Raw genomic sequence first — 23,411 nt, 5'->3', positions numbered from 1 at the left:
CTTAACCAGTTGTAAGTATTTCTCAGGTTTGGGTGATCATATTTATACTGAAGCTCTGATTAATCTTTTTATTAATTGGGGCTTGGGGTGTTTTGTGTGTGTAAGTGGTTGAGCGCAGGGGTTGAGCTTAATGTTTTTATACAGATCCCGTAAGTTATGTATGTTTCCTTCTCTTGTTACTCCACTCTGCAGCTTGCCAAACAGAAGTATTTGGAGAAGGGCCAGAGCTGCAAAATTCAGATCACAATCCAAATTTGGATTTTTGGTTCAAGCCTTTCTAATATCTAATATTGCAAAGTTTCATATATAAAGAAGAATCTCATTATTTCAAAATTCGAAGATAGGAAATGGATGTAACTTTGTAGCATTCCTCTAGAGCAGTGGGGATAGAGTGCTGGACTGCATGTTTGAAAGATTATTGTTGGATGATTTAAAAGGTAAATTAAGTAGATAAAATTGCAATGATCTGTCATCCAGAAAGAACCTAGACAGAAGGCTGGCACAAATTAGTTCTTTCAAGCCAGTGAGAAAAATCCCCTAAATACATCTAAAAATTCCAAAGTTGTTGGAATGCTGTCTTGTGTTCTCTCAGATCTATGGGAATTTTAAGGTTTTGTTTTGTTTTGAGTGGAGTTAGCCAGTATCTCAATTTTAATGCTTTCTTGATTTAATGGAAAAAGGATTATCTGTCATCGAGTAGGACGCTTGTTATCGGTTGCTGTACCATCAATAGGCTTTCAGTAAGCTGCCAAGTATTTTCTGGTTTTGAATATTTAATCATTAAGACAGTGGAAGAACATTCAAAACTTCCTGAATATTTTCCCTGTTGCTTGTTTTTAATTGCTCGTGGTTGATGCAGTGACATTATATCGAAGGGCAGGGAGGCTCTGCTTTCTTGCAGCCATGGTAGATGGGGATGGTCTCTGCTGGTGACCCCCACTGCAAGAAGTTAGGCAGAGGGGACCTGAATGGGTGAGAGACGTGCGAAGCTCTCCTTTTATAGCTGCTTGGAATCACACCTAGTGAATGCTGCACGTTTTCAGCTGAGAGCAGGAGGGATAAGCTTAGGGTACACAAACTATTTGTAGTGTAAAATAATTTGCATGTGTTGTTTAATGCCTTTAGAATACCCAGGTCTTGTTTACTACATAACATGTATTATTAGTTTGAGTTCTGTTAGTTTGCGGGGCTGGGGGTCTGTTGCTGTATTTTATTCAGTAAGAGTTGTAAATGATACTGGAAGACAGTGTGGATTCTAGTAGATTTCTCGTGACGCTCCCCACCCCAAAGTGGCCATTTAGAGAGGGATAATTTTAAGTCTGTTCTTCAGTACATAAATTCAATATAATGTGCTCTCAGCACTGTAGGAGCAGGTGAGGATGGGAACCTTTTGTCTGTATTGCTTTAAATATTTCTTCTTTCCCTTTCCCAATTCCTAAAAATTCCCAGGTCACTTTGGAAATAAACAATCCCTAGTAGCTGGGATTATGTTTAAAAATCTACCTGAACAACTAGCTTACTTTGTTTTTTTTCATATGAACCAAGTTCTCTTTTTTTACATAAGCTTGTATATTTTTGTACTTCATCCCCTGCATTAGTTCTAGAAAACTGAGGTGTGTTTTGGTTCCACCTTTCAACATAAGACTATCGCTTGGGGCTGCTGGTTTCACTGGCTACTGCATACAGGCTGGGTAAGTGCTTACAATGGATGGTAGATGTATTAACGTGAACTGGAGCGCCCATGCCACCTTCATTATCTTGGTTAACAGAATATTTTAAGCACATCTTTTGTATTTAATGATCCTTTGGTACAGCTGCAGGAGAAGGAGCTTTTTATTTTGGTTTTAGTTTAACCCCATATGGTAGCTATGGTCAGGAGCAACTTCCTGCTTGCTGAGAGTGCATTGGCTGCCTGCTCACTGAGCTGAGGCTGTCACGAAATTCAGCTCAGGGATGAACTTGGGGTACTGTTGGTGTGTTGAGAGTGACAGTCTCCTTGTTTGGCTTCGGTGTAAAGGAGATCGACATGGTGGAAACTGTCCAGGGTTTACAACGTGGCATCCTTTCAAGTTTTTATCTTGCCCTTATATATTGCTGAGGTTGCATCAGCTGTTACCTTTTCTAGCAGCAGCCTATAAACGTATTGCATGGTGAAATGCGGGGCTGTTGCAGAGTCGGGGGATGCATCTGAGGACGTGTGTTTCTCAGGATGCACCCGTGCTCCTCCAGAATGACAGATCCTGCATAGCTTTTCACCGGAGCTGGATGTGGATGGTGTCGCCTACTGCTTGTCAGGTACTTCAAGTCTGGGAAGAAAATCTTGTTACTGGGGAGAACTCGTTCACTGAGGCATCTTTGTATCTCCCCTTAGAGGAAGTTCGTGGTTTAATGTCAACGTCCATAATCTATGGCTGTCCTTTTTGATGGATAGTTTCATGGGCATGGAGGCAATCCATATTTCTTAGTCAAAAATTCCTAAGTGCCAGTAAAGGGTTGTTGGGACTTTTGCCAGTGGAAAAGTTGGATTGCATTGGACAGGAGGAGTTACATTTCATTACTTTGGTTGCCTATAAAGGAGTGAATTAACTTATTTTTAAAGCTGTCAGCAATACAGACAAACTGTTGGAACTTTTTTCTTAATACAAGGTTGCCTGTAAGTGTCTGCCTCAAGAGCATCTCTTGGACAAAAAAGAATTAGCTTGTGACTTAGGTGTGCTGGATTATAGGATGGGCAATTTGTTCTGCGTTTTCCTCTGCAGCTTCTTGCCCTTGTTTGGAAGTCACCTGGGAATACTTGGAGTAGTCTTTGTGACTTTACTCCTGTGTGCTTTCTCCCTTCCTCTCCAGAAACATTGCCACACTAAAATACAAAAGACAGTTTTTCAGTACCAGAAGTTAACAAGTTTTAAGGTACATTTAATACAGTATTTTTGTGGATGGAATTTTAACTCCTGTTTTGAAAAACAGTGAATCCCCCCTCCTCTAGTACCACATGCTATTTTTGCCAAATCTATCAAGTAGCTTGGGTGCGTATTTAGCTTGTGGGAGAGCTGGGCACAGTGGTGCTGGATGGATGCTGCGCGAGCGCAGTGTCTGAGGTGTGTGGAGGCAATCTGAAAGTGGGACTTGAGGTTTCAGCTTCAGGGTCAGACAGCCGTTACACAGGACCTTTTTATCTTCCGTGATATTGATGTGCAGGGTGTAGTTCCTCTGGCAGAGCATGCAGGCATCAGGTGCTCCTTGCTGCCCCGTTAGAGGAGGCCCCCTTGCAGGACGGGTACCTAGCTGAAGCAACCTGTCTTGATTCTGACACAGCATCATCCACCTGCTACTACAGTCTCCTACACTGCGGATTTTGTTGTTTCGTACTTCTGGCAGTGTTTCTCAATGAAAGGTAAACAACCACTCCGCAATTCTGGGGCTGGGTTGTATGAAAGTCCATAGCTGCGGATAAGGTGCCTGTGACGTCTCTTGCTTCCCATGTATGGAAGCTGCAGCTCTTTCTACTGGAATGAGACGGTCTGAAACAAAGGCCAAAAATCATTTTGAAAACACTCTTACCACTGTCAGACTGTGGCATAGGAACCTTGTATCCAAGCTCTGAAATATAGCCTTCCTTTCATAAACGATACATAAAAAGCTTGCCTGTTTCCTTTGTTTTTATTTAGTTTTATTAAGTCTGCATTTTAAATGAGAAGCTGTGTTAGGGACTACAGTTGCTATTAGTAGTCATGTAAACTTATTAGGTAGTTGATATTTAAAAGAGTCAAATTAACTTGCCGTCAGTAATCACTAGCTGCACACCGGGTACCACAGCATGCTGAAGAATTAAGGCAGTTTTTGGCTCCAGGAGCCTGTTCTGCAAAGTTACATTTGTTATGATTGACTCTGATGGTACTGTTCAATGATGAACTTGTTAAAAGTTGAGAAATGAACTGGCAGCTGAGAGAAGAGTGTATTTGTCTCTTCCATTCAACAAGTGAGTGAAGTGGGATTGTCACATCTAGTTCTAAACACGTGAATAGGGATATTTTGAGCAGAAACCATTAATTGAATTCAACAACTAGAGATAGCTTACTGAGTCAAACTGAAAAAAAACGTAATCAACAAAAGTGCTTAAGGCATAAGGAAAAGGACTTTCTTTTTACAGCAACTTGGAAATGTTGGCTTCTGTGCACTACATTGGGCAAAAGTTTGTCTAAATGCACTTTTAGTGAATTATCAATTAAAAAAAAGATCTTGTAAATTATCATTTGCTTATGCAAAAAATGCTAGAAGCTGACCCTGAAGATTTATTAACCTGTGTAATTAAGTTCCTGATCCATGAATGTATTCAGACAGCTATCTCTGTACACTATAAATAGTCAATTTTCCTGGTTAATGAAGGCAAAAAGAAATTGTTGTACCATTGACAATAAAAATGAAATCCACAATTTTTTGTTCTTCTCTTCAGTACCACCAAGTTTAAGCTGTCCCTGTGTAGCTTTCATTGCACATATTCCCACGGACTGAATCTCTCTTTTCCATTCTTTAAGCTTACTTCTCTTGGAGGGATTAAGAACAGAAGGTTCCTGTACCATCATGGTTGTACTTGTTGAAGTTGGTGAAACTTGCAGCTAAAATAAACAAAGAAGTTCAATTGCTTGAGTGAGTGGAAGCCCTGTTTCTGTAATCACAGACACATGCCTGTGTACTTGGATCTTGCCTTGTCAGTAGCTGCAGATGTTCAGGGCGAAAATATTTACCGTGGGGAAGTGTTTTCAGTGCAGAATCTAGTAATTGTTATTTGTTAATTCAGAGTGATTCTTGGCACTTCAGAGAATTTCATAGTTACCACTGAATACTTTAAATACCAGTAGCTCTGTGTCAAATTTGGCTCAAGGTAGGAGGAGGAGATAGCTCAAGTGCATTCTTCTGGAAGACATGGGCCTACCTAAATTTGTCAAACTCAGGTGAGATTGACTCGATTAGTTCAGCTACTCGGTAAAGGAGTGGAAAAGCAGCAAATAGTTCACCTCGAAAATTGAAATCAAACTGTGCTAATAATTGAGAAAAGACGTTTTCATTCCTTTAGTGCAGACATCTGCTCTCCTGCTGGCATGTTTACACATGGTGTGGCTCACAGGCATGAAAATCCAGACCAATGAATTCTGTAGTGTTGTTAGACCACGTCCCTCTTTCCGGAGGGATCCGTCAGACAAGACATCATGGTTAACATTAGTGTGGGAATAAATGCAGTTCAGCAGGTTGTTAGATGTTCAAAGGTGTTAGCCAGTTGTTTGCTGCAGCCTACAGGTGAATTTCAACAGTGCAGTTATCTCAGTGAATATTGCTTTAGTAACTTTCTGTCTATATCCAACCTAAACTTAATTTTCTGGTGCACTGATTTGGGGAAATTCAGAAACTTAATGTATTTTTCTTAAATCTGTAAATCTCTTTTAGATTTAATCGAGGACAACTTTTTTTTTTTTTTTGACTGTTATACTAAATAGGTCGTGGTATAACTTTGCAGGTCTTTGGGATGTTTGGCATGGACGTATTGTGAATAATGAATCCATGTAACCGTTCTGCATTCAGAACATCTGCAGTCGTCCTAGGAGGGTGCTGAACTCAGTTTCTGACCTGCAAGGCTGCAGTTTCAGTACTTCAAACAAGGGCAGGTCACACGTCCTCTGCTCTGTTTTTAAAAGAAAAGTTTAACAAAACGAGAACTTTTAAAATAGATATCAGAGTGCTTAAGGAGCAACAAGCCCTAGCGTGGAATACTAAGTACTGGTTAGTTGCCTGCTGTCGATGATACCCGTTTAGAAGTTACGTTCTAGAAGAAATAAATAATCTGATAAACTCGTTTGTTCATTCATTGCAGTTGCAGTGAAGGAGGCTGTGGGTGGAGTGATGGTGACTTGAATGAGTGATGCCCACCTGCCCTGTGCTTGTAGTCCATGTGGTGGTGATGGTGGAGTTGGCTGGTGGGGTTGCCATGAAGCTGCACAGGCCTGGTGGTGCCTCTGCCGGGGAGCTGGCAAACGTAGTCCTGCCTTGGGGCAACTGCTCGTGCAGTGCAGGCTCACCTAAGGTGCTCGCTTGAAACAGTTTAACTGCCACCTATGAGCAAGTGCAGCTGTCCAGGCTGAGCTCTGTAGGTACAAATTGAAATAGATGTGTGCAGGTATGAACTTACATGGCTTTAATTGAATTAAATTTTATGCAGCTTTAATTTTAATCAAGTGCAGCTTACAGGTTTAGACAAGCTCTTCAGTCTGCAAGTAAACTAAAGTTCACCTGGGCTGCAGGCTAAGGGAGCTCAAACTTTCCAAACTAAACCCTTGAGATGTGGAGTAGCATGTGTTTGTTACTCTTCTTAAGGTCTTAGTTTTGGAATTAAATAGTAGGGTGGAAAGCTTACAGGATGTACTGCTTTGGTGTTTAGTGAAATGACGTTTGAGGTAGGCAAGAGACTTTTGGCCACTTGTGACTTTTTATACCATGCAGTTCCTGTGTCTGGAGCGTGCTGAAGCCTGGAAGTGGAGGTGAGAGAAATGCCCCCGGGTGCAAGTGCAAGGCTGAAGGATGGAGGCTGGAAAGAACCCATGGCTGTTGAACAGCAGTGAGGAACTGAGAGGGTTGTATGGCTGCTGCTACAGGCAGCGGTGCTGTGTTAATCCTGCGTATAGTCAGTTTTTAAATTTTGACCCCTACAAAAACATCAGGGATAGGAGCAGGGTTACAGGATGTGCCAGCGAATGGCGTGGCCCATGTCAGGGAGAGGCGTTGCTTTTCCCATGATCGAGCACCCATGCCCACCTAGTCTGAAAGAAGTGTAGGCAGATGCTTGGAGAACACTTACTATATCCTGGGGCAGTCAGAACTCCTTCCCAAGTGGATAAAGGGAAACCTGCAGTTGTTGATCCTGCTGGGTTTGGAGTGGGGACGGGTGTGTGGGGTACCTGAGCTTTGTGGGACCCATCCAGTGGCAGTGTGTCTGCCCAGTGCTGGGCTTGGCGTGTGCTGGGGCTTGCTCAGGATAGAGCTGGGGTATGGCACTGCTCAGCAGGTGATAACCATCCTGGTTACCAAATTAATAGGATAAAGAAGAGGTACAACCAGTAGCAAACCTGTTTGTTAACAAAAAGCAGCTAGGATAGGTGCAGGTTGTGGAAATGTCTAAAGGAACTACGAGAAATGAACAAAAACTCACCTGTTATCAGCAGGCTTAGATACGCTGTCCTGGCACCTGTGCCAGCGCTGGAAAACATGTGCTTGCCGTCTGGAAGGCTGGGAGCCCTTGTGGTAGCACTGGTAACACTGGAGGCTAGTATGTGTTTGATAGTCTGAGCTTTGTGTAACTCTGTACGATAAACATAACCCTAAACACATTCACACGGTTTTGGTTGTGTGTTAAATGTAAGCAGAGTGTACACCATTCCCTTTTTCTCATGGATGCATGCACACCATGTCACTTTGTCACCAGCCTTTTGTAGCCTTGGTTTGTAGAGAAGAAGATGGAGAGGCAGGTCTGCATCCTCTGTTATGCTGCGCTCTGTCCTGGTGCTCTGCAGGCAAGTGAAATGCTTTTGTCTTTCTCAAGTTGATGGTACAGAAGGGTTCTGTGCACCTTTGTTTTGTGGGTGCGTTTCCTTTTTTCTGTTCTTTCAAGTGCTGCTGAGGAGTGCCACCCCTTTAGTTTTACTAGGCATCCTTTCGTAGAGCCATGTGGGAGAAAGGCTTGAGACAAATCTTGTCATGCTTTCTAGCATCTCCCAGTCAGGCCCTTTAGAAATACAAGCCTTGAGTAACAATGTTGTAACTGGATTGGGCTTCTGCTGATTGTGGGCGAAACTGCAGTAGCAGATCTCACAGCTATGTACAGACAAAATTCAGAAACAACAACAGTTGGTTGGTTTGTTTGTAATTAGTTTTAAAAGCAGTTTTCATTGTGAAATATGTGACCCGTTACGATAGGTGATTTGCCATTTAGCCACAAACCTTTCTACTTTTAGCAGGACATGCTTTAGACAAAAAGACTTCTCAAGTAGGAATTTATTCATGTAGTTTTATTTAGATCACCCTGTGCTTTCTGTGTTTAGGCTTTCTAGGCAATTGATCGATGTAGACTGATCTTGGAATACCCTGCAGTGCCTCATATGGATTGTCAGTAATAAATATAGGATGCAGCTCCTTGGAAGGCATTATCTTCCCACACAATGTACAGAGGGCATCACATCTTTAGTATAGAGTCCTGCCTGAATATAACAATATAGACTGATTTTAATTTAGATCAGTGCTGAAAAAAACAGAGATGAGAAATGTATAAAACCATTTTCTTGTTTCTTCTAAGAGTTTATTCAAGTAATTTGTAGCCAAAAAGTGTATTTAAGTAATTTAAAAGAGAAATACAAAACAGGAACTTAAGTGACTGTTGTGTTGCTGGAATAGAGCACCTGGCATTCTGTGGCTGTGGCAGGCTTTTCCCAGTTATTTTAAGAATTGTGGAAATGAGTCTTCAGCATTTGCATAGAGCTAGATTTCTTCAGAAAGCTAAAATAGATGTTTATATATTTAATTTTCAGACCCGGGTATTCTGATGTCTGCCAACTAATTATGTCTCAGCAGTTCTTACTTGGCAGTTCATTATAACGGGCTACATTGGAGACGGGTATTTCATTAGTAGCCTTATCTTCCTTCTTTGTTCAGCTGTTTGTATAGGTGGCATTATTTAATAATGTATAAAATCATCGTAGTCTCAGGAATTAGAAGGGATTAAATATTTTTTGTCCTATATGCAATATTTTTCTTGCATTTATTTTAGTAACAAGTGTTGAAGTCATGTGTTTGACTAATTTTAACGTGCAGTAACTTAAAATGTAGTGGCATGCTGATCTAGTGTTTTTTTCAGCTGTGTGGTCCAGTGTTGCCCCTTTTTGTGTCTAATTTAAAACCGACCTTGGGTTTTTTCTTCTGCAAGTGGAAGGACGTAGATTAGGTTACATGGAAGATCAGTTGGTTGCAGCTCGGCTTGTCCCACTGTTTTATCAGTTTGGTGTTTTTCTTGCTTCCTTATATTGCAAAGAAGAGTGTTTTGGCTTGGATTAAAGGAGTCTGCCTTCAAGCTGGAGAGCCAATATTTACTAATTGGTGGCAGCTTTCTGTATTTACTTTTTTGAGGCCTTAGATACTTTGGTACATTTCCAGCGGACAGAACTCTGGCTATTTTTATGCTTTAGGGAAATAACAATACTTCATATGCTTCCAAGACAGAATTACAGTCCCTGTACCTTCCATCTGAAATGAGAATTTATTTCCTTTTGAGTACTGGAAGATTTAATTTGTCTTGTATTAAATGTTTTGGTTGCATTTGCTTGTGTTTGTGCTAGGTTCAAGTAGTTTAAACGAATAGATTGAGGTAAGTTTGCTGTTACTGGCGGTTCTCTTGTTTACAGATCTGGGTCTGTTCAAGTCCAAATCTGTCCTAACTTGTGACAATTTCATGATATGACAGTGTAAGTTGGCATTTGAGAAGTCAGCTGTGCTAGCTTAAAGGTGAAATGTGGGGCAAAGGACAAGGTACAACTGGATTGGACAGAAAACTGCTATTGCACAGAAGGTAAATTTCTACGATTCACTTCAAGATTAACATCCTTATTTAAGAAAATCTTTCCAAAAAGTTGTTGAGAGAACCTGGGAGAGAACACAAAATAGGATAATTGTGTCTTTTCTGCAAGTAAGTCGAACTCTGTGTCTGGAAAGACTCGTCATTCGTCTGATAAAGATTTTATTCCCTGTTTTAAAGTAGTCTTCAATTACAGGCAGAAGAGTTAAGTCCCTGTCTTCAAAACTTGTCATCTGAATCTCACTGCTCAGTTGCTGGTTTTTTGGTGGTGGTGGTTTTAAGTGTTTGAAATAGTGTCAGAACTAATCACTGTCTCCTCTGATAGTTCACTGTGGCATCACTAGGAGGGTATTAGAATGTTACGCTGCAAACGATCTAGTTGTGAGCCATCACTGAAATGATGGAACCTGCAGCTCTGCGATTTCTGCCTTCCATTGGATCATGGGGTTGTGGGATGAGCTGGTTCAGTTAATTGATTCAGCGGGAAGCTCGTCTGCATTAATGAGATGATAAATTTTCTGTTGGATCAGCAAACAGATCCGACTCAATGAAATCCAGCTCAGCTCTGGCTGTACAATTTGCATGATCTGACATAAAGGCAGTGACACAGAAAGGGAAATGCACTGGTCAGTTGAGAAACAGCTTGCAGTTTAACTGGATGATGCTACTTGAAATGGCCTCTACAGGTGAACATGTAGGGTGTGACTTCATCTTTATACTGCCATAGTCTGTTTTTCCCACGGCTTTGGTCCCTCGGTTGCTTTTTTAAGTAGACACTTGGAAAAGCTCAGTTTTTGTGGTGGATTCAGCCATCCCATGACACACTATCACCTAAGTCACTGAGAGCTGCAGGATTTTACAGGTCCACAATATAGCCTGTAATATTTTCTATTTTGCCTTTAAGACATCAAGTTGAATTATCTGCAGGAGAGAAAGTGCAGGCAGAGAGAGAGCCCCTAGGTGGCATCAGAAGCCCTGCTTTTTGGCTCTTCTATGTCACGCTGTGAGAGGTGAGAATGGGAGGGGATTCAGTAATTGTGATGCCAAGGTTGACTTGTGGAAATGCCCTGCTTGGGTGTGCTTTCCTTTCACAAGAGCTGTTCTGTACTGGCCTGTGCTTGCGAAAGCTCTGCCTCCATTAGCTAAGCAGTGTAGTCATCAGTGCAGTAACTGAAACAGATTTCAACCTTTTGCAGCTCTGCTTTCTAAATATTTAGTTGAAATGCTTTTACAACCATTTTACTTCTTTATCAATATGAGCCAAGCCAGACAACGTAACATGACATATGTTAAGATGTTAATTGAGTAGCAACAGACATAGGCGGCTGTTTTCATAATTTTCTCCTTAGATGATCCTTGGCTCCAGTTTAACATTTCTTTGTGCTTCTGAATGGAAGGTTCTATAAAGATATTTTTAGAGCTGTTACTCTAAGAGAAGCATTAATTCAGTAAGACTAAGAATTAAGGGCCGAATCCTGCAGGCAGGCAGTATGTGATGATAGTACCTTTCTGATAGTACCACTTGCTGTAATATGGTTGGTAGTCCTGTTACTGAGTACTTCCTCACAGCATTCAAAATAAATAGACTTCTTTTAAATGTTGTCTAAAGTCACCAACGTAGTGGAAGAGAGATCTGAATCTTTTGGAAAGGGTGTGGGTTCAGTTTAATAATTATCCCTTCTATTTTGACATGGCTTTCAGAAAAATGACTTGCCCTGAATTGGCACGGTTTGTATTTAGTAATGGAGTCTAACTTGTCCTTGGGAACTAACTAGGTTTTTGGAAGAGGAAAAGAGGCAGCAGGAAACTGAACAGGAAGAAGGACTCCCGGTTGCTACCAACACTGAACTACCTCCTGTGCCTGGGAGACAGCAAGCCTGCTGTGCGGGGAGGGAGGGATTGCTGCTCACTTTGTGCTGTTCCTCCATCGAAGGAACAAGACTACCTGCAGACCCTATTGTTAAGTAGTTTGGCAGACAACCTGTGAAGATTGTATAAGGGAATGATTGGTGCGGTGAGAAATTGAGACTTTGCATAGCTGGATAATTTGTAAGGGGCAATGTGACCAAAATAATTCTTCCTTGGCAGCCAGCTTTCTTACCTAGGTACCTTCCACTTTCACACAGAAGGCTTATTTTTGGATATCTGCCTAGAAATATTGGGTTAGCAGCATGTCACCATACACGTGGACTACAAGTGCGTTTCTGGGAGATGTCATTGTGGCTGCTGAGCAGCCTCAATTCCTGCCCCTCGCTGGAGCTGCACCACATTGTTGCTGGTTTTGTGCTGAGCTCTCAAGAGAAAAAGCTTGTGGTCATCCCCCCACTTCTCCAAATGAAGCTTATTTTAGAGCTTTATAAACCTCCCTCTTGGCATGATTTGTCTGAACTGGTAACTGCTTTTTCATCTCTGATGGTAACTAATTAACAGTGATGAGAGGTAACTGCACACTGGGGTTTTTGTTTCTGGTCGCAACTTTACTTACTGCATAAGGTGTGTCAGGTAATAATATAACTCAGTGTGTGTGTTCTGGAAGCTCTGCAGTGGGACATCCTTCCTGTCTGGTCAGGAGTTGTATCCTGTCTTCATAACATATGGCATAGCTCTGAGCGCTGGTAGAAAGTTGTTCCTTTTCATAACCTGCATTAGGGTTAGGCAGAAATAATGTTTTTCCTGGGCTGTCCAAAATGCACCAGGCACGTGAAGCAGAGCTGTGGAGCCTGTTCTCAGGAGGGTGTTCCAGTTTATGCAAATGTTTGCAGAATTGTGCTGAAGAGGATACAGAGATTTGTTTCAATCTCACTGCTGGAATTAAAGCCATAATGAAGAAGGGGCTCCAGGCTTCCTGAGGCACCTTAGTCAAACCATTACAAGATTTTGCACTGTAAATCGTGGCTCCACTTGTCTCCTGAATTTTGTCAAGCTGGGCTTCTGTTGCAATTGTGTACAACTTCCTCCATTTGAGGATTAAGTCTGCTGCTAGTGCCTGAATGATGGGAGCCACGTCCTGTGTGGCTTTTGAGGCTGGGATGTCCTTTGCTGGGGTGAATGGCAGTGTCGTGGAGGTGCTGCTGTCCCACTCGTGCCAGGCACAGGACCGAGAGCCCCTTTGCAGGTGTCCTTCTCTGCACAGTGGCACCCAGAACAGGAGCTGCACTGTAGCGGCTGGGCGCTCACGCGGCATTTGCAGTGCATGCATACGTGTTCCTCCAGCATTCACTGTGCTGCTAGCTTTGATACTAAACAAATAATTTACTGTTGAAAAGCTGGTGTTTGTTCCAGTGATTGTGCTGACTTTGAGAAGGTTTATAGAGTTAACTGAGCAGCAGCTAGCATGTTTGAGGGCTTTGTTTTACCCCTCCCAACTGCCTTCCTCTTTCTGATCTCACAGGCATAAGGCTTCTCAAATCCCTTGTGATTATATGGCCTCTACTCTTTGCAGCATTAAGGAAATACTAAATGTGCTCAGAGCAACTGAGTTCTGCCATATCTTGTAATAAGATATTCCCATACTGCTCAGAGTGCTTCAGCTACATATCCCTGAACCCAAGGTGTTGCTTAGAGCAACGTTCAGGAGTTTGTCAGCAGGGCTGCAGCGTTTAGAAGCTTAAGTTGCTGCAACATTCAACAGTAAGTGTTCAGGAACCTGTCAAAGATATTGGGCCTAAAGACTGATTTAGGAACTGAGTCTGAAAACTGCTGAGAGGCTTTCCAGTAAGGCTTTGGTCTGCAGCATGAAAGCTGCCCGTGTATTCCTGGGGAAGACATAGGACTGTGAAAGACAGAGGCTTTGCAGGGAGCTGCTGTTACGCTTCTGTAAAGCACAGGCTAAATAATCCCCCTTTTCCATGCTCTTTAACTCATTAGAAGAAGATGGGCTCTTGTTTTTGAGTGTTCCACCTGATGGCTAAGGGTAGTTCTTCAGAGGGAAACTGTTTCAGCCTGGTGTTGCTTTGGGCAGAGCTGATGTTTTTGAGAAGCATTTCTTTAGGCAGTGGGACTGAAACACGTCTTTCTTGAGTAGTTGGGTGTATCTGGACTGTCAAACAGCCTGCTTTGCAGCGTCCACTGAGTAAATATTTCATCATTGATTGTGGTAGGGTCACTTAGTCTTTTTTGCAAAGGTTATAGCTTTATGCTCCCAGGTTCTTGTGGAGGATCAGTACCTCATGCAAGCTGGTAACTCAGGGCAGTTGTCAAAAACAAGCGCCTTTGTTATCGCTCCTAAGGGGCAGCTATCCCCTCAATCAGAGAAGGTACTGCTTTTCCTGGATTAAACTGTGTGGAGCAGCCTGCATTAAGGTGTAGATCAGGTAAGTGAACTAGTTGAACTTGAGGGAGACTTTCAGCATAAAGAGCTGCAGAAGAATGGATACCATAACTGTGCTGCATGCTCCAGGCAGTTACTGGCATGGAAGTTGTAGCAAGCGCCCAGGTGCTGTGTGGAACAGCTGTCCATGAGGAGCAATGCTAGCAGTATGACTTCTAATTTTAGTTTTCAGATGGACTTAAGTCACTAATAGATTCAAATGGTTATTTTCATTAGCGAGAACATCTGTCACTTTGGGTGCTCTTCTGCAGCTGTTACTGGACATGTAGCGAAGTGCATGGGTAATAGCCTCCAAGTGTTAGAAGTAGGTCTGGGTACAGGGTCTGGGGTAGCCTTGCTTTTGTGATCGCTGGTAGGAGACCTACCAAATTAACTTTTGCCAGAAGTCTCCCAAGACAGTTGACCAAGTTAAATTTTTGTGCCTGTAAAACTGAGCCCGACTGGTGCAGTTACTGTAATTAAAATAGTTATTAGGTAATAGATGCATTTGGCAGAGACAGAATCAGGCTTATTTATTTAAAATTTGAAAATAGTCAGCTTTCAAAACACATCTGTCTTGTAAGCTAACAAAGGAAGATATAATAAATAATAAATAACATTGGCAAATACATTTTAACTGGGGTGACTGCTACTTCACCACATCTGTCACTTGTCCTTTTATCTCCTGATATGATGGAGATGCTTCATCTTACAATTTCACCAGAAGGAGCTTTTCTGTGCAGTGCTCAGGACCATGCAAAGATCGCTGTCCCAGCACGTTCCCATTCCCAGCCAAAGGGCTGGTTCTTCAGTGGGTTGTTGTTGCTGTACTTTGACGTGGATCAACTCCACTGAAAGGTAAATAAGAAGTGTTTCTCATTAGGCACAGGCTTTATGAAGTCAGGCTATGTTAACGTGGGATATGGTTAGGGTAAAAGAAGCCTCAGTTTACCAGTAACAAATTATAATAATGTCCTTCTAGAATACCAAGGAGCACACAGCGGGAGGTGAAAAGATTGCTGTTAAAATAGACATCATGCTTACTCCTGCTTGAGCCATGGAACCTTTGCCTTGTAAAATGTCACAACATCTGTGTGCAGATTAGAGGACATGAACTCTACTATCCTTTTTGTGCCACCAGTTGACAAAAAGGAAACAGAGAAACTGTACTCACTGGTCCAATTATTGCTCTTTTGCTGTTGCTTCTAGACACTGTTGATCAGTTCTATGGGAGCAGGGGTCACAACTGGAAGAGTCTGAACTGAATTTGAGAATTTACATTTACTGACTCAGACTGGTCTTTGGAGATAAAAGGACAACTCCAGGGATCTCCTGCCCAGCTGCCTCCTGGCGGTTTGCCTTTCTTTTTGCAAGAAGAAAATATTAATGCAAATGGGCATGTTTATGGGCAGTTTGGCAGAATCTGCCAGGGCTGTCAACTGTGCTGGCAGAAGCACATCCTTTTGAAAAACCTAGCACAAAACATAGTGAGCAAGTCTGTAGAGAAAAGGCTGTGTTTGGACTAAGTTCGGTCTGCCTATCCCCTGCGTCCCCTTATCCTCTGTGTTGCTTTTCTGCATTAAGCTATCATGTGAAGCCATGGAAAGGCTTCGGTACAAAAGTGGGCACATGTTGTCTGCTGCTTTATGAAAGAGGCTGTGGATCTGTAGCAGAACAAGCATTGTGAAACCCTGCTAGGGGCAGGAGGCAGTGGGGCAAGGTGGAGTCCAGGGTGAGAGCTGTGCTGTGGGAGCAGCCCGATGTTTCAGTATTGCTTTGCTCAGCTTTGAGTCGGATGCAGTGATACCTCTGAGCAGCAGCAGGTTTCCACGCTTGGTGTCCTTTGACTTTCTAGTAAGATGGTGATTTATGAAGAGTGAGATGACATTTGGATGCCCTTCTTCGATTGTTACAGTAGATGGGAGCCCCTTCATCTAGGCAAGGAAAAACTTCCATTTTACTGGCTTTAGCTTTCTGTGTTTGCACAAATCCCCAGCAGCCCAGCTTCACTCCTGCCTTAGCATTTCCAAGTGTCTTCCCAGCTGATTGTCCTAACACCAAGTCAGCAGCAGTGGACACCTACCGTTGTATCTACATCAGTGGACTTGCTATCCATTTTTGCCTGTTGATGCTTTTTGTTGTATTGCCATTATTGCCATATCTGGTTCTTGTACAAGAAGGGGGGCAGAGGGGATCAGTAATAGCAGCTCCTGCAGGACATATTTTAGACCTTCTGGTTTCAAAATTCAATGCTGTAACAAACAGGACAACCAGGCTCCTGCCTCTTTGAACATTGGATGTAACATAGGTGCCGAATCAGTAGCTCTAGCTCTTATTTTCACCAGACACTAGAGTTGTTTGTTTGGCTTGTTTCAGTTGTGATTTTTAGTATGTCCATCGGATACCTTACTTGGCCTTTCTTTTGTATGTGGTAGCACCTGTACAAAAGTAAAATAACCGGAAATTATCTGTTTAGTTCTGGTAACAGGACGTTGAATTATGTTCTATTCTACTAGCAGTGAAGTGTTTCCTAAACTCACACTGGTAGTTTAGTGCTTGTTCAGTAAGTGTTCAACAGTAAAGACTATTTATTTTCGCATGTTAAAGCTCATTCTCCTGTTCAGAGCAATGATTAAATGCCTTCAACTGATATGCAGTCCAACCAAGCACGTAGCATACAGTACTCTTCAAGAAACACAAAAGCTGATTATGGGTGTGTTTATATGAAGTATAATAAGTTCCATACCATACCTTGGCACATATCCTGAAGTCATTTATGGCAAATTTTATTTCAGTCCCCACCCAGTCTCTTCTTAATAAGCCAACTGGGAGGTAGTGAGACTAAAGTGGAAAACTTCTAACAAAGTTGTCAGTGGGATACCAATTGTCTGCTTTGTAGCAGCTCTTTGGAAAACTAGAAATAAATGCATTGAAGTGGTGGGATTTAGTGAAGTGTGGGGAAAAGGGGGGGGACGTGTTAAGTGTGTTTACAGATGAACAAATAAAATGCATCTGAATTGTGGAAGAGTTTACAATAAAAGTAGTGAGATCCATCGTGGCTGCTTTGCAGCTTGGGATAATAGTTCCCAGTTGCAATGATATTTCATTTTAAATATAGTTCTTATATAAGAGGGTAAAACAGTAAAAAATCTAACAAAAAGCTTTGTTTGCAGTGACTTTCTACCAAAAATGTTGCAGATTAAGTATACTTCCATAGGCTATCATTGTATTTTGTAGCAGGAGATTAAGCCTATAGTATAGTGATAGCACTTCTAATATGTAATATTTTTGTCGTTACTGTTTAGATTAATTCAAGATTTCTATTCTCTCTTTCTTCCCTCACGTCTAGCAAAACTGTACAATCTAAAGTGGACTGCATTTTGGTAAGTACAACTCCAGAATGCTTTTTAATATTTGATAGAACTGTAAGACCAAAATAGACAGCTCTGGAGACCAAGAGTTATTATCAAGTCATTCCTTGGCAATACTTTAAGGTACTACCTCTAAATCTGCTCAAAAGTAGTTCACGTTGCCCCCCCCTCCCCCCCAAAATGCATGATGTAGATTTGGTACTCATTTTCCAGGGAAGTATTGCCCTCTTTCTAGCACCAGCAAGTCATTTCCCTTTGCAGAGGCTATCAGTATAGATATGACTTAAAAAGATGCCTTACTGCTTTTGTAAACATGTTTTTATTAAATGAGGTATTATGGATTGCACAGATCAGAACCTGCAAGAAGCTAGTTGTGCCTTCAGGTTCCATTGCTCTTTAGGTTACTAATGACAATGATTATTGCTCTTGTTGTTTCCTTGAAATAGTTAATTCATGGCCAGTGCCACATTTTAAGGAAGGAACTAGATTGAACTGCATGTTTGCACAAAGCCTGTCAGACTAATGCCCTGGTCCATGAAAGTCTTGCTCATGTCATAATTGTCAGATTATTTGTTTATTTTAAATCTTGCCAACCTCTGAAGTTGTGCACTATCTTGACTACCTTCCCAGAAGTGAGCAATGCTACAGGTCCTGTTAGTTCAGCTGTAAGTAAAACAGATGCTTCATTTATTGAAGAAAGGAAAGCCCTTGAAATACATCAAGATCGCATTCCTTTATGCAATAAAATAACAGAATCCTAGCCAGTGAGTAGAGATTATTTCTGGGAAGCAAATATCTAGGACAAGCTGAGAGGATTTGTTTGTGTTTAATAGCGAGCAATAGGTTTCAAGTTTCTTTAAATCAGAGTCTGAGTTCATAAGTCTTAAGACTGGAAGGGACTGCTTATTCTGACTTCCTACCTTTGGCATTTCATCCAGAAGTACCAGCGGGTAAGATAAAAACATGACATAGACAACCATCTGGACATTATCAAATAGAATCTGTTCTACTATATGGCTGAGCTAAATAAGAATATTCCTTGAAGTCGTGTTGTCAAAGGCTAATTTAGATGGCACTGAATTCTGTTTACTTTAAATGTTACCTTAATTTGTCATGGTGAGAGATTTCAAGTAAGCTTTATTGTTGTTTTGCAAACAGACTTTGGACCCAGTTTTACCTATGCTTAAAAGAATTTCTGGATGCATCCAACTAAACATGATGCATAATGTCATTTTTGTCCTATTTATTCCTTAGTGGCGTCCGCGGATACAAAACAGGTGAATATAAGATCTTTTGTACATGAGTCTTCATTTGCAAGAGGGCAAACTGCAGCTGTAAAATTCTTAACACCAGCTTTTTCTGCAGTGAAATAGAAGTGTGGTAGGAGTTCTTAAGTAGCATCAGAGAATGAATAAACAAGTAGCAGTTAACTTGTCACCTGCTTCTTGGAAACCTGTTTTAAGAAAACAGAATTTACAGTAGGAGTAGTCTTGCATTAAATTCTGCAGATTCATGAATCTAGGATACTGAAGTAGAGATTCACAGTTGGTGTGAGCCAATGTTACCATTCATCTGCACAAGTCGATTGTGATCATCCACCAGGTGTTCTTCTGAACAGTGCTCTTGCCTGCAAAGCAATCTCTATAGCTTGGCTTGGGACAGAGCAGCGATTTCCTGATGGCCTGATTTTCTGTTCCAGTTGCTTTCTTGTCTGTCCTGCTGATGAGTTCAGAGGAGTCCTATCAACACTGGAAAGGTGACTGTAGGGCAGCAAAGGTAGATCAAATGCTGTTCAGGTAGTTTGAAAAAGCAAAATCTAAGACCAGAATAGTTTCAAGAAACAAAAATGAAGCTGAATCATGTCAAAACAGTTTCTGCATTTTACATGCTTTTGGAAAGCTGTAAGCTGCAAGACAGAATGTAAAAGTATGTCAAGCTAAAAGGCCGTGACCATACAACTCAAAATTAATTGTTTGGAGCTTCCTTGCAGACCTATCCAGTTTTGGCCTGTAGAAGACAGATGAGGAGGTTTCCTCACTGTTGGAATGTGTATGGGTTGGTCCAAATGGTCTGTGATTGGGGTGTTTGGACCTGATCAGTACCCAGCTGCTTGCTGCAGAGTCTGAGCCCAAGGTTATGGGCAGGTCAGAATGCTTCCTTCAAGTGCACTTCCTTAGATTTGGTTCAGATAGCAACCATCTCAGGGCCTCTGAATCAGTTTCATGAGGTATAAAGGGCCAATGCTCATCCCTTGCGTCTTTTACTGTAAAGAGATCTGTGACCAGCTTTCAGTTATGTTGAGAGATACTGATAATAGCTTAAAGCATTTAAACTTTATCAGTTTGCTAGTAACTGTAATAAATAAATAAATACATAAATAAATAACAAAGATCAGACTGTGCTTGTTGTCATTTGTGTTTGGTAGCCCCAGTCACAGCCGCAATGTGCAGAGCAGCACACGGATGCTCTTTAGAACATAGGCTGCCTAACACAGGATAGGAAGAAAAAGGGAGAAGAAACAAAGGTGATGGTAATTGTCTCTGCTGCGGAGGGTAACTAGCATCAGAGGACTGCGGAAAACAGCTAGTGTAGGGGCACTAGGACTGTAATTTTTATTTATACAAGAGATGAAAGTTATCTGCCTTTTACTTGTTACATCGCAGCATTTACATCTGACGTACTGTCAGTTTCTGGAAGATCATAAGAATATTGTATGCTGTGCAATCCAAAAAAAAAAAAAGGGTAATTAGCAAGAATTGTGGTGTAAACAGCCATTAAAAATTCATTATAACATCTTTTTAACTGTAGTAAACATGTCTGGAAGTCTCCTATGACTTTGCTTGTTATATTTGTTGCCACATACTAACTGAACTCTTGAACCTGATGTAAAGAATTGTATGCTCCATGTAGTTGCTTAGCAAGAAGGTAAGGCTGCTTTCCTTAGCCCTCTGAAAAGAGATGAGTGCTGGTGAGAGATGGCTGGATCGATGGCTGTGAACACCAAAGCTGCCAATGGCCGGAGCAGTGGCAGTGTGGGCAGCAGCAGTGTGTGCGACCTGCTGTTGAAGCAACGTGCCTCAGTCCTGCTGCATTCAAGGTGGTAGCTTGTCGCTTTTTGGCCCTACAGGAAACAGGCAGAAGCTCTGGGTAGCTTTGGCAGCTGTACTTGGACACTCTGTCAGTACTAAGCTGCCATGTATTTTTAGGGCTTGTTTGGAAAATTTAGCACCTGAAATATGTTTCTGCTTCTGTTCATCTAAAGCCTACAAAATACGTTTATTAGCATCTCTTTAGACTAATAGGTTCTGTTTCAATTTAGCTATCTTCTTTCTGGATCATTTTTCCAACAAACCGTCTGACCTTGAGCAAATTATTTAACCTTTGCTTCTTGTTTCTCTCTTCACACAGTGGGGAGATGATTGCTTGACTACTCTGCTATTCTTAGTCTGGTTGTTAAATAATAGATGTTTGTTCTTTTGAAATATGACAGGTTTTAGAACCAGTCTGCCAGTATGTACAAGTTACGTTGCCATTGGCATAGCCTTTTTTACCTAGATTATAATATAGTTATATATAAATACTCAAAATGTGGAGAAAAATATTAAGATCAGTCTATGCTCTCTAAAATAGTAGTATTGCAAAATACTTGCAGCAGTGCCCCTGGCCTTCAACTCATTTTCACCAGAACCTTAGGACAGAAATAACCTGTAATTCTACCTTCATTGTAGAAATACAAAATAAGTCAAAGTTAAATGCTGTTCTTCAGCATTCAAGAAACTGTAATTCTGGTAATTGTTGCTTAGTGTATTTTTCCTCTATCTCATTTTAAGTTGGGCCTGACTAAATGTTTACTTTAAAAACAAAAAATAAAACAAAACAAAAACATTCCTTGGAGTTTTCCATGGTAATCCATTCTGGCAACAATAAGATGAAATTTGAGTAATATTTGTGACCTGTCAGTGGATCAGCAGTTGGAGGAAAACAGATAGAAAGATTCAATCCGTCAAAGTCAGGAAACTTCAAGTGATATTATGTGGATCTGGAGGCTCAAGCTGAAATCTAGCTTCTCCAAGCAGGACCATGAGTCTCATGTTTCCTGTATTATAGATGAATTCCTTAGCTATGTTCTGTGTTGAAGTGGTCTTTGTCTCTTTGTGCCATGAAAAATTTCGTGTCTAGCTAGTGTCAGTATGGAACCAGATGTCAAAAACTATTTCTGATTTAAAAAAAAAAAAAGTTGCTATTATTTTACAGCTGCTTATTTGCTCAAACAAAATGCCTGTTAGAATTAAAAAGAAATTTGCTTGTTCCTAAGAGGTTCTTGTTCTGTATTGTTCTTAGTCAATAAAAGGACAGAATCGTTTGGACCAGATCTATGTTGTTTGTATGTACAAATGGATTTCTGGTTTAATATATTTGCTACATATTCTGTTCATTTCTTTGAACTGTCTGTCTTTGGTGACTACCAAAATGAAGAAAAATGCCAGAGACTTCTACTTCTTTATATATTACCATAAGGCTTTCCTTGTCTGTGACTTGAGGTTTCTAGTTCTTTGTCCTGTTTTTTCGTGTAAAATCACTAAAATATTTTGAATAGTCGATGTATTTTTTTGGTTAAATTGAAGCTAAATTGTAAAAAACTAAGTATGAACGCTCCTTGCTCCCCATCTTCACAGTATCTTCCTTCATTTGATGTGGTTCCAATTACAGGAGATAAATATAATGTGTGAAGACCCAGAATAGCAGAGTGGTGCTTTGTGATGGCTTTACACCTCAGTCATACAACCAGTTTAGCGCTCTTATGCATCTTTCTAATGCAGCTTCAAGAAGTATGGTTTATAAATAACCTTTGGAGAATTAAACATTCTTCAGCCGATTTGATAGCACCAGTTAATCAAGGTCTGTTAACTTCAAGCAAAAAATGTACTTAGATCCTTTTAAGTAGTGAGAAAAGATTCCCCAGACATTTTATATTCTGTATGGATATTAAAACTGCTGTAGCATAAACTTTAAGTGGCTACACAAAGGGGAATTTGTCCAAGATGTTGCCAGCATTGCAGTTTTCCTTTTGATGCTCTGACTCTTTTCCACTCTGTTCCACATTTAGATTTCTGCCAAACATGATATTGACCTATTTTCTTAGTGGGAAATACGAAGAAAATTGGTAGTATGTTTTGTGTTGTCCTTTCTTTTTATTCATTTTCATATGTATCCAACTTAAGACAAAGTGAAATTCAGGATGCGTTAACCTTTTTTTTTTTTTTAACTTGGTCAGAGAGATCTATTGTCAGTAGGCCAGCTGAAATGTTCCTCTGCTTTCCCAAATGCTTTTCTGATTGCATTAACATTTAGAAAGTTTTGATACTTGGAGCAGTCACAGTAACAGAAAGACTACTGAAATCACTGGAGCCTTACCACTGAGAGCTGGTAGATAAGGGCTAAGGTTCAATAAGAAATTGTACTTAATGAGGCTGTAAACAAAGTTTTGAGAGTTTTAGAAACATTCAGAGAAAACAGCCTAAGCAAAATATAATGTTCAGAATTTTTTAAGCAAAACATTGTTCCCTGAATCTATTAGCAGTGTCACATTCAATGCCTTCGGTGCAACTTCTTCAGCTTTGAGATGTTTTTGTCTAAATAGATTCAGTCTCATTTAATAAGCTTAGCTTTATCTAATTACCACCCACGTAGGATTACCTCCATGAACTTCCTCTGCATCCTGGCTGCGTGTTTTCTCTCCCGTTTCATAGAAGGGCCTGCCTCCCCAGGAGCTCTGCATAGCCGTTGCTGCAAGCTGGAGGAGTTGTGCAGAGAATGCAGCCTGTGGAGAAGAGTGGGTTTTAAGTGAAAGCAGAGGGAAAATGCTACTGTCCGGCTTCCTTTGCTGAGGACATGAGAGCCATAATCCTCAACTGCCTTAGCTCTAGGGATGCAGTTGTGCTGATGAGAGTCGTTGGTTCACTGGCAACTTCTGAAAAAGATTCTGCTAACATAATCCCAGTCAAATTTCTTCTCTACACATAAATCAGGTTTTGTTTGAATGAATGGTTGTCAGAGGGGACCTGCATAGCAGCGCCTCTGCAGCTTGGGCAGGGCCTTCACGTGCAGCCCTTTCCTTTAG

General features: G+C 41.1%; 1 protein-coding gene and 1 long non-coding RNA gene across 4 annotated transcripts in view; one reads left to right on the top strand and one right to left on the bottom strand.

Moving 5' to 3' along the window:
* RFX7 (regulatory factor X7) overlaps positions 1–23,411 on the top strand; it is an 80,313-nt gene that overhangs the window by 33,048 nt on the left and 23,854 nt on the right. For 2 of the 3 annotated variants that reach the window (XM_080551720.1, XM_080551719.1), the window contains one exon: positions 17,269–17,302. The exons of the other annotated variant lie outside the window; for it this stretch is intronic. Coding sequence is in view for 1 of the 2 variants with exons in the window: in XM_080551719.1 (XP_080407845.1) it covers positions 17,269–17,302 (34 nt within the window). In the remaining variant the exon portion in view is untranslated. The remainder of the gene's footprint in view (positions 1–17,268; positions 17,303–23,411) is intronic. 3 annotated transcript variants of the gene reach the window in all.
* The window catches only part of LOC308176253, a 30,529-nt gene that overhangs the window by 5,238 nt on the left and 1,880 nt on the right, over positions 1–23,411 (bottom strand). Inside the window, exon 2 of the long non-coding RNA XR_013938177.1 lies at positions 1–23,411. This exon is cut by the window's left edge and continues 5,238 nt beyond it. This is a non-coding gene — a long non-coding RNA (uncharacterized lncRNA).

Source organism: Anser brachyrhynchus (genome assembly GCF_964034855.1).
Source record: "Anser brachyrhynchus genome assembly, chromosome: 11".
Taxonomy (NCBI): Eukaryota; Metazoa; Chordata; class Aves; order Anseriformes; family Anatidae; genus Anser; species Anser brachyrhynchus.
The sequence above is the reverse complement of the archived record's forward strand: the minus strand, read 5'-3'. Positions and strand labels throughout refer to the sequence as shown.